Consider the following 11,416-nt stretch of genomic DNA (forward strand, 5'->3'; position numbering starts at 1 on the left):
ACTCTGGTGGCGCAGCTAGCACTGCGATGCAGTGCCCTAGACCACTGCGCCACCCGGGAGGCCTGGCCGAGAATTTAATATTAATTTCTCTACCATAAGCCGCATCCAACGTCGCTTTAGAGAATTTGGCAGTACGTTCAACCGGCCTCACAACCGCAGAACACGTGTAACCACGCCAGCCCAGGTCCTCCACATCAGGCTTCTTCACCTGGGGGATCGTCTGATACCAGCCACCCGGACAGCTATGGGTATGCACAACTGAAGAATTAGTCAGAAACCGTCTTAGGGAAGCTCATCCGAGTGTTCGTCGTCCTCACCAGGGTCTTGACCTGACTGGAGTTGGCGTCATAACTGGCTTCAGTAGGCAAATGCTCACCTTCGATGACCACTGGCACGCTGGAGAAGTGTGCTCTTTACGGATGAATCACGGTTTCAACTGTACCGTGTATAGCGTTGTGTGGGCAAGCGGTTTGCTGATGTCAATGTTGTGAACAGAGTGCCCCGTGGTGATGGTTATGGTTATGGTATGGGCAGGCATAATCTACGGACCATGAACACAATTGCATTTTATCAATGGCAATTTGAATGCACAGAGATACCATGACGAGATCCTGAGGCCCCTTGTCGTGCCATCACCTCATGTTTGGGATGCTCTAGATTGACGTGTACGACAGTGTGTTCCATTTTCCACCAATATCCAGCAACTTCGCACACACATTGAAGAGGAGTGGGACAACATTCCACAGGCCACAATTAACTCTATGTGAAGGAGATGCCACGCTGCATAAGACAAATGGTGGTCACACCAACTATACTGACTGGTTTTCTGATCCATACCCCTACTTTCTTTTAAGGTATCTGTGACCAACAGATGCACATCTCTATTCCCAGTCATGTGGGAATACAGAATAATAATAATGAATTTATTTAAATTGACCGTAACTCAGTAAAATCTTAGAAATCGTTGCCTGTTGCGTTTATATTTTTGTTCAGTGTACATATACAGTGCCTTCAGAAAGTATTCATACCCCTTGACTTATTCCACATTTTGTTGTGTTACAGCCTGAATTCAAGAATGGATACAAAAAAAAGTTTGCTCACCCATCTACACACAATACCCAATAATGACAAAGTGAAAACATGTTTTTAGAAATGTTTGCAAATTTATTGAGAATGGAATACAGAAATATCTCATTTACATAAGTATTCACACCCCTTTGCTATGACACTCCAAATTGAGTCCAGGTACATCCTGTTTCCGTTGATCGTTCTTGAGACATGTCTACAATTTCATTAGTGTCCACCTGTGGTCAATTCAATTGATTTAACATGATTTGGAATGGCACACACCTGTCTATATAAGGTCCCACAGTTGACAGTGCATGTCAGAGCAAAAACCAAGTCATGAGGTCAAAGGAATTGTTAGAGCTCTGAGACAGGATTGTGTTGAGGCACAGATCTGGGGAAGGATACAAAAAAATGTCTGCAGCATTGAAGGTCCCCAAGAACATAGTTGCCTCCATCATTCTTAAATGGAAAATGTTTGGAACCACCAAGACTCTTCCTAGAGCTGGCCGCCCGGCCAAACTGAGCAATCGGGGGAGAAGGACCTTGGTCAGGGAGGTGAGGTGACCAGGAACAAGATGGTCACTCTGACAGCACTCTAGAGTTCCTCTGTGGTGATATGAGAACCGTCCAGAAAACCATCTCTGCAGCACTCCACCAATCAGGCCTTTATGGTTTAGTGGCCAGACGGAAGCCCCTCCTCAGTAAAAGTCACATGACAGCCATGCTTGGAGTTTGCCAAAAGGCACCTAAAGACTCTCAGACCATGAGAAACAAGATTTTCTGGTCTGATGAAACCAAGATTGAGCTCTTTAGCCTGAATGCCAAGCCTCACGTCTGGAGGAAACCAGGCACCATCCCTACAGACTTGGTTTCCTCTATCGTAATCGATCCTCTTTCACCACAGCTGCCAAACTAACCCTGATTCAGATGACCATCCTACCCATGCTAGATTACGTAGAGATGTAATTTATAGATCGTCAGGGAAGGGTGCTCTCGAGCGGCTAGATGTTCTTTACCATTTGGCCATCAGATTTGCCACCAATGCTCCTTATAGGACACATCACTGCATTCTATACTCCTCCTTGTGCTGCTGCCATGTTGTTGCTTCCATGTTGTTGTGTTGCTGCCATGCTATGTTGTTGTCTTATGTCTCTTTATGTAGTGTTGTGTTGTCTCTTGTCGTGATGTGTGTTTTGTCATATTTGTTTTACATTTTTAATCCCCGTCCCCGCAGGAGGCCTTTTGCTTTCTGGTGGGTCGACATTGTAAATAAGAATTTGTTTTCAACTTACTTGCCGAATTAAATAAAAAACGGTGTTGGCAGCATCATGCTGTGGGGATGTTTTTCTGGGGCAGGGACTGGGAGACTAGTCAGGATCGAGGCAAAGATGAACGGAGCACACAGCCAAGACAACGCAGGAGTGGCTTCGGAACATGTCTCTGAATGTCCTTGAGTGGCCCAGCCAGAGCCCGGACTTGAACCCAATCAAACATCTCTGGAGAGACCTGAAAATAGGTGTGCAGCGGCGCTCCCCATCCAACCTGACAGACCTTGAGAGGACCTGCAGAGAAGAATGGAAGAAACTCTCTAAATACAGGTGTGCCAAGCTTGTAGTATATTTTTTACTACCACGAAGCTACTGCAAAACGTAGCTAAATTACTAGTTAAACCACTAGTAATTTAACTACGTTTTGCAGTAGCTTCGTGGTAGTAAACTAAATTAAAATGTTCAGTAGTTAATACCTTTGTTTTGCCCTGTAGTGGTGTAACTAACTACTGGAACCGCACAGTTTTGTTTAATAAGCTAAATTACACATTTTAACATCTGACTCCAGCATGATCTGTTCTTACAATTTTGTAGTCTATAACATATTTGATATACTTTCACGAAGTAGTCTGGATGTAGTGAACTACTTTATCAAAGTAAATTGGTGGCTTGATAAACGAACCATTTGATTAGCTTCCTCAACAAGGTCCAGTTTGGGTTAAGATCCCTAGGTTCTTTACAGTAGTGTCGTAAATATAGGCTGGGTTTCCAAGCGACCATCTGATTTCAGGCTTAGGCTCACTCTACCGTAAAGCAACGGGGACCCACACAGAAGGTTAAAGTGACTTCAACAAAACGCGGTAAATAATGACAGTTATACCATATTTACATGCCTTTTGACAAAACAGTTGAAACAGTTTAGTGATTCACCACACACAGCGCGAGTGGCCTGTTAGTCAGTTAACAGTAGCTAACTTTAGTCAGTTGGTCCCTTTATCAATAGTTAGCTAGCAAGCAAGCTAAACAATTAGCTAGACAATGAAGTCGAGTGCAATAAGTGCATCCCATGGCTGCTAAATATTGCTAGCTACCAATAGCTAGAACTAACGTTAATAATACTAGCAAGATAATAGTCTTGTATGAATGTCTAATTGTAACGTTGCGATGACTAACGTTAGTTAGCTAAGGTTGGCAAGCTGTAACGTTAACTAGCTACAGTAGCTAGCTATCATGTTTGAAACAACTGTCCTAGGCTAGACATTTCATAGTAGCTAACTTGCCCATTCACGTATTATTCTAATGCCAGCGCCTATGGCTGTGTATGTGGCCCCTTCTCGAGAGTTAGTAAGGTCATTAGCTAGGTCATTTTACTGAACATGTAACGTTAGCTATTGGACCTGAATTCATATTGATGCCTCCAGTTGTATGAACAATAATTTACAGCTAGAGGGCTCTCTGAAAAATGTCAGAGATTTCATCCACCTCTATCACATTGGGTGTACCAGTCTTTATTAGACGAAGACCGTAGCAAACAGTTGAAAACGTTTGAGGTTTCCAGGATTAGAGTAGAGCAGAAGTTGTCATGCTGAGGCAGTGAAGAAAGTAGAGGAAGATGGGTTAAGGGGGAGGAGTGGTGAGAGTAGTAGAGATATACCAGTACAGAGGGATAGACCAAAAAGTGAAATAAGTTTCAGTAAGATTGGATTTTTAGCAATGGTTATCAACTGTACTGCAGGGATGGATTGGAAGTATCAGAAAATTGAGGTTGTGGTGGCAGCTGCAGAGAGGTATTTTGGTGTTCGAGACTTGACAGCAGAAGAGTTTACAAGATGTGTTAAGTGGTGATGTCCCATCCTTTCAGGGTGATGGCATGAGGTAGGAATAAATGCATTTAATCAGTGGAGTAGGGGGGGGGGGGGTGTTTTTATTTTATATCATTTTGAAATTAGTGAGTATAGTGTTAGATGGTTGGGTATTTATTTAATACATCTTTATTTTTCAAGTAAAGTATAAGGGAGTTGTACTCCAGTCTAGTAGGTGGCGGAAATGCAACAAATTGGATGCCAACCACCGTTAAACCTCATAGAAGAAAGTTGCAAAACGTTTTTCAACTGAAACCTTTTACTCAACAGTTTTGCAACTAAAACCAGTTTTTATTGGACAAATTCTGTTGCATTCACTCACTGTACAATGTAGCGAAAAATGGGCCAATTCAAGAGGGTGCTACGAAATGAATGTCACAACGTCGTTCTCTTTGTCCTATGTCATTATAAATGACATAGAATGAATCATTATATTGTTCTCTACAGTATTATAACCTTATTATATTTGTATTTTACAGTGTTGAGGAAATATGAACGTTAATTTGCTGTGACCGTTTTGCAATTCCTTCTCATTTGAATTCTCAAAGTATTGCCATACGGGACTGATGCTGTCGCTTGCCTTTCTCTGCCATTTTCCCAACTGTTAATGACGATGACGTAGTAGTGGAGAGTCGACTCTAAAATAATTGATTCCTCGACTCCTTGCAGTGTCAATATTCCTACCAGAATCGACTCCGAAGATTCTGTATTTTTGAAGGAGACTGATTAGTTGCCGTACTTCTGAGAACACAAACACTCGCATGGGGCTGACTCCATTTAGTCGACTGGTCCATTGTTTGGTCGATAGGCTGTTGCTCGTCCAAGATTTCTTTAGTCGAGCAGTAGCAAAAACAATAATAAAAAATATATCGACCGTTTAGACTTCGCAGCCTATGTTTGTGTCTCTTCCATATTTGGTGTTGTGAGGTGGTACCATTTGGAGGTGTTTCCGCTAGTTGGACCAATCAAAATCAACTTGATACCTTTGTCATTTTCATCTCCAGATCCTTGTCTTTCATTGCCTATAACTGGGAATAATCTACGTTGAGGTGCAGTTTCTATGGCAATTTAAACGGAAAGAGTCAGAAATACACAATGATAACAAGAACAGATTGTCTTCGCTGGGGGTGGATATTGAAATTGAGTCTGTTAGCTTTGTAAATAAATATATAGCCTTATTGCTGAAGTGACCACTGTGATGGCGTTCCAGTCACTCTAAACATGCTAAATTCTCAGAGTAGATAGTCTTAACTTTTGAACCATATATGGTAGAGACATGGGGTTTGGACTGCTGTTTTTCTGACTGAATGGACATATTTGTATAAACCTTGAATAAATTAATAATTTTATTGATGAACACCCTACAAATTCTGTTTGCTTCCGCTTGGTTCCTAACGTTAGTGAACGCACCCTTTGTTATTATGGCCACAATGACTAAGGAAAACACTTGCATTGCCAAAACCACGATGCCACAGAAAGACCCCTTTCTAATCAGAAACCTTTAGCATCACTCTTGCTCTTCTCTCTTCCCCCCTCCTGCAGCATCATGCCGTTCATCGACCTCCAGGGGAAGTTGGGCATCAACATAGACAAATGGATGTTGATCCAGGGTGGCGAGCAGCCATGCAAACGGGCACCCCGCTGCCACGCCTTTGAGAAGGAGTGGATCGAGTGTGCGGATGGCATTGGTCAGACCCGTGCCAAGAAGGAATGCAAGCTTGAGTTTGAGGACTTCTATGAGTGCATGCACAGAGAGAAGACGGTGAGTGTAGGATATCTGAGCTTAAGAGTGTGTGTGAACTGTGAAAATTGATTGTGTGATTTTCATGTCCTTTCCCAATAAACACTTGTGATTTCATCAACCAAGACCTGTTGAGGAGTTGTCAGTTGATATCCATGTCTGATAAAATAACTGCTTGTCCTCCTACATGGGTGTCCATCCTAGGGATGTGACAAATGGAACATTTATGTTTACATGTACATTAAAACGATAAGAAAGATGCATAAAATGTCACGTGAATTCATAATGCAGCTGCGCTGCTGGCAGCAACTGTCTGGGTCTCATGGTGCGTCCCTTTCAGATGTTTAAGCATTGCACCTGTACTAACATTATTGTACTTCAATTCCACCTTGCAAAGTTTGCAATTCCTTCTCATTTATTGCCATACGGGACTGATGCTGTCGCTTGCCTTTCTCAGCCATTTTTCCAACTGTTAATGACGATGACGTAGTAGTGGAGTCGACTCTAAAATAATTGATTCCTCGACTCCTTGCAGTGTCAATATTCCTACCGGAATCGACTCCGAAGATTCTGTATTTTTGAAGGAGACTGATTAGTTGCCGTACTTCTGAGAACACAAACACTCGCATGGGGCTGACTCCATTTAGTCGACTGGTCCATTGTTTGGTCGATAGGCTGTTGGTCGACCGAGATTTCTTTAGTCGAGCAGTAGCAAAAACAATAATAAAAATATCATGGTGTACAAGACACCTGTCTGAGTGGACTAATCCATTGTGGAAGCCGTGGGGATGGCACAGTCCATCACTCTTAGGCATGTGCTATTGAAGTTGTATATGGTTAAGGACAATGGTGTGTAACGGATGTGAAATGGCTAGCTAGTTAGCGGGTACGCGCTAGTAGCGTTTCAATCAGTTACGTCACTTGCTCTGAAACCTAGATGTAGTGTGCCCCTTGCTCTGCAAGGGCCGCGGCCTTTGTGGAGCGATGGGTAACGATGCTTCGTGGTCGACCGTTGTTGATGTGTGCAGAGGGTCCCTGGTTCGCGCCCGGGTCGGGGCGAGGGGATGGTTTAAAGTTATACTGTTACAGGTGCAACACTAATAAAAATTATATTATTTTATAACATGCGCATTCTCCCGCATTTCATAGCGGTCACTGTCCGCGGTTCTGAAACATCAATGCATTGTTGAATTCGCACCTTTTCCTAGACCATGATGCTATGTGCGTAATAGCAAAGTTAACCAGCATATTGGTGTTGAGGACAATGCGGCGGACGTAGCAGCAGAGTTAGGAGACAAGAAAACAGCCATTGCCTTAATTGTTTAACAAAAGTGAGGAGAGTAAACTCCAACTTAATTCGCTCTATAATCAATAGCATAACTGTTAAATGTTCCATAGACGGTACCAGTCAAAAGTTTGGACATTGCTTATTCAAGGGTTTTGATTTATTTTTACTATTTTCCTCATTGTAGAATAATAGTGAAGACGTAAACTATGAAATAACACATATGGAAACATGTAGTAACCCAAAAAGTATATTATATAAAATAAATGTTGTATTTGAGATTCTTCAAAGTAGCCACACTTTGCCTTGATGACAGCTGTGCACACTCTTGGCATTCTCTCAACCAGCTTCATGAGGTAGTCACCTGGAATGCGTTTCAATTAACAGGTGTGCCTTGTTAAAAGTTAATTTGTGGGATTTCTTTCTTAATGCGATTGAGCCAATCAGTTGTGTTGTGACAAGGTAGGGGTGGTATACAGAAGATAGCCCTATTTGGTAAAAGACCAAGTCCATATTATAGCAAGAACACCTCAAATAAGCAAAGAGAAACGACAGTCCATCATTACTTTAAGCCATGAAGGTCAGTCAATACGGAACATTTCAAGAACTTTGAAAGTTTCTTCAAGTACAGTTGCAAAAACCACCAAGCGCTATGATGAAACTGGCTCTCATGAGGACCACAACAGTAAAGAAAGACCCAGAGTTACATCTGCTGCAGAGGATACGTTCATTAGAGTTACCAGCCTCAGAAATTGCAGCCAGCCCAAATAAATGCTTCACAGAGTTCAAGTAACAGACATATCTCAACATCAACTGTTGAGAGGAGACTGCGTGAATCAGGCCTTTATGTTCGAACTGCTGCTGCAAAAAAAACACTACTAAAGGACACCAATGAGAAGGAGAGACTTGCTTGGGTCAAGAAAAACGAGCAATGGACATTAGCCGGTGGAAATCTGTCCTTTTGGTCTGTTGAGTCCAAATTTGAGTTTTTGGGTTCCAACCGCCGTGTCTTTGTGAGATGCAGAGTAGGTGAACGGATGGTCTCCGCATCTGTAGTTCTCACTGTGAAGCATGGAGGAGGAAGTGTGATGGTGTGTGCTTTGCTGGTGACACTGTCAGTGATTTATTTAGAATTCTGACAAAAGGCACACTTAACCAGCATGGCTACCACAACATTCGTCAGCGATACGCCATCCCATCTGGTTTGGGCTTAGTGGGACTATCATTTGTTTTTCAACAGGACAATGGCCGAACACACCTTCAGGCTGTGTAAGGGCTATTTGAAGGAGGAAAGTGATGGAGTGCTGCATCAGATGACCTGGTCTCCACAATCACCCGACCTCAACCCAATTGAGATGGTTTGGGATGAGTTGGACTGCAGAGGGAAGGAAATTGTAACACATTTTTGCAAATTTCTTACAAAAAAAAATAAATACCTTATTTACATAAGTATTCAGACCCTTTGCTATGAGACTCGAAATCGATCTTATGTGCATCCTGTTGCCATTGATGTTACAACAACTTGATTGTAGTCCACCTGTGGTAAATTCAATTGATTGGACAGCATTTGGCAAGGCACACATCTGTCTATATAAGGTCCCACAGTTGACAGTGCATGTCAGAGCAAAAACCAAGCCATGAGGTTAAAGGAATTGTCCATACAGCTCCGAGACAGGATTGTGCCGAGGCACAGATCTGGGGAAGGATACCAAAACATTTCTGCAGCATTGAAGGTCCCAAAGAAGACAGTGGCCTCCATCATTCTCAAATGAAGAAGTTTGGAACCACCAAGACTCTTCCTACAGCTGGCCACCTGGCCAAACTGAGAAATCTGGGGAGAAGGGCCTTAGTCAGGGAGCTGACCAAGAACCCGATGGTCACTCTGGCAGAGCTCCAGAGTTTCTCTGTGGAGATGGGAGAACCTTCCAGAAGGACTACCATCTCAGCAACACTCCATCAATCAGGCCTTTATGGTAGAGTGGCCAGACGGAAGCCACTCCTTTAGTAAAAGGCACGACAGCCCGCTTGGAGTTTGTCAAAATTCATCTAAAGGACTCTGACCATGAGAAACAAGATTATCTGGTCTGATGTTACCAAGATTGAACTCTTTGGCCTGAATGCCAAGCGTCACGTCTAGAGGAAACCTGTCACCATCCCTACGCTGAAGCGTGGTGGCAGCAACATGCTGTGGGGATGTTTTTCAGCGGCAGGGACTGAGACTTGTCAGGATCGAGGGAAAGATGAACGGAGCAAAGTACAGAGAGATCCTTGATGAAAACATGCTCCAGAGCGCACAGGACCTCAGACTGGGGCGAAGGTTCACCTTCCAACAGGACAACAACCCTAAGCACACAGCCAAGACAACGCAGGAGTGGCATCGGGACAAGTTTCTGAATGTCCTTGAAAATATCTGTGCAGCGACGCTCCCCATCCAACCTGACAGAGCTTGAGATGATCTGCATAGAAGAATGGGAGAAACTCCCCAAATACAGGTGTGCCAAGCTTGTAGTGTTATACCCAAGAAGACCCGAGGCTGTAATCGCTGCCAAAGGTTCTACAGCAATATACTCAGTAAAGGGTCTGAATACTTATGTAAATGCTATATTTCTGTAAACATTTTTTTTTTTAACATTTACAAAAATGTCTAAAAACCTATTTTTGCTTTGTCATTATGGGGTTTTGTGTGTAGATTAATGAGTGGAAAAAACAAATCAATTTTAGACTAAGGCTGTAACATAAAGTGTGGAAAAAGTCAAGGGGTCTGAATACTTTCGGTTGAGCTTCGCGCTTCAACACTCTTATTTTTGCGAAAATTGACCAATTATGCTGTTCTGCATTGACTTAAAACATTTTTTTTTCTTATCTTAACGTCCCATTTTCGTTGAACCATTTTACCTTTTTAAAACGTTCACACCCCTAGTCCATCCTTTACAGCTCCACCTGTTGTTTTTTCATTGACTTCCTTGATAGTTGGAGAAGGTGGAAGCTTTGGTGTTGATTACCAAATTAAGAGCGTCAAGACTATAGGAAATGCTTTTGTTTTGACAGTTTTTGTTGTTAAAAATACATTGAGTTGATGAATGAAGAGAATTGTGGTTTTGATCAGCAATGAGCTGAAAAAACACACCAATACCTCCTTAAGAAGTTCTGAGCATGCACCCCCAAAAACGTTTGAGAGCCTCTCTCACAACTAAGTGTCTGACGTGGATTGCTCTCTCTCTGTCTGTAGCACAAGAGGCTGTACGAGATCCGTAAGCAGCGGGACAAGATGGTGAAGGAGGGCACCTACCAGACCCCAGCGCACCACACCGGCGCTCAGGCTGATGACAGGCCTTGACTCCTTTTGACCTTGTTGACCACAAGGTGTCCCCCCCAACTTGTGTATAATAATTGTTATTCAGATATCACTTTATTGTTTGTGTCCAACCCTTTGCAAGTTTGCAAATAAATGTTATTGACCATGAACCTTGTATGACTTTCTCTTTCTCCTTTTTTAGGTACAGTGTAGGGAGAGATGACAGGAAGAAAGGGACAGGAAGGTGATTTATGATATGTGCACTCAGGTTTAAGTTTGTTCACTATATTTGTGATCTTGGTTTTGAGTGTGTTAATACTACCGATTTTATTCAATTATTTGTAATACCATGCAGTACAAGACGATATGTTTTGAGCGTGAATGCATTTGTTAGAAAAATGAAATGATTTCAAATTAGCCTACTTGTTTTAGGACAAAAATAGCTACAGTTGAAGTACTACAGCACTACAGACGATATAACCAGCGTATTTAATATCCTTGAAAAAAACTAAACATATGAGACTTCCAGAAATGACAATCAGAAATATCCTTATAAACCAGCCTTGCTTGGAAGTGCGGGGTTGATGATAACTGAACCCCGCTCAACTCTAAACCCTGTCACCTAATTCTGGTAAATATCAGAGTTGATCGATTAGTTGATCAGCTTCTCCTAATGAAATTCAAATATGAATGAATGCACTCTGAAATCCCAATTAAATTACCAAGTGTTTCACTAGCCCTAATACGATTACGAGATCCTCCATGTCAACACAAGGTGGCGCCAAGAGCCAAGTACTACACAATCTCCCATCTACCTAATCGTGTCAAATCATATTTGAAGTAAATCTGTTACAATGCTTGACAAAAGTTAGTGATGTCCATCGCGTTTAGTGGCAA

At 42.4% G+C, this 11,416-nt stretch overlaps 1 protein-coding gene across 1 annotated transcript; it reads left to right on the top strand.

Annotated features, from left to right (window-relative positions):
• Window positions 1–3,095: 3,095 nt before the first annotated feature.
• On the top strand, window positions 3,096–10,689 carry LOC120027240 (NADH dehydrogenase [ubiquinone] iron-sulfur protein 5-like). The gene is made up of 3 exons (XM_038972141.1): window positions 3,096–3,196; window positions 5,741–5,960; window positions 10,454–10,689. The coding sequence occupies exons 2-3, from the start codon at window positions 5,745–5,747 to the stop codon at window positions 10,559–10,561; spliced, it is 324 nt and encodes a 107-aa protein (XP_038828069.1). The 5' UTR covers window positions 3,096–3,196; window positions 5,741–5,744; the 3' UTR covers window positions 10,562–10,689.
• The last annotated feature ends 727 nt before the right edge of the window (window positions 10,690–11,416 follow it).

Source organism: Salvelinus namaycush, chromosome 32, assembly GCF_016432855.1.
Source record: "Salvelinus namaycush isolate Seneca chromosome 32, SaNama_1.0, whole genome shotgun sequence".
NCBI classification, from domain to species: Eukaryota; Metazoa; Chordata; class Actinopteri; order Salmoniformes; family Salmonidae; genus Salvelinus; species Salvelinus namaycush.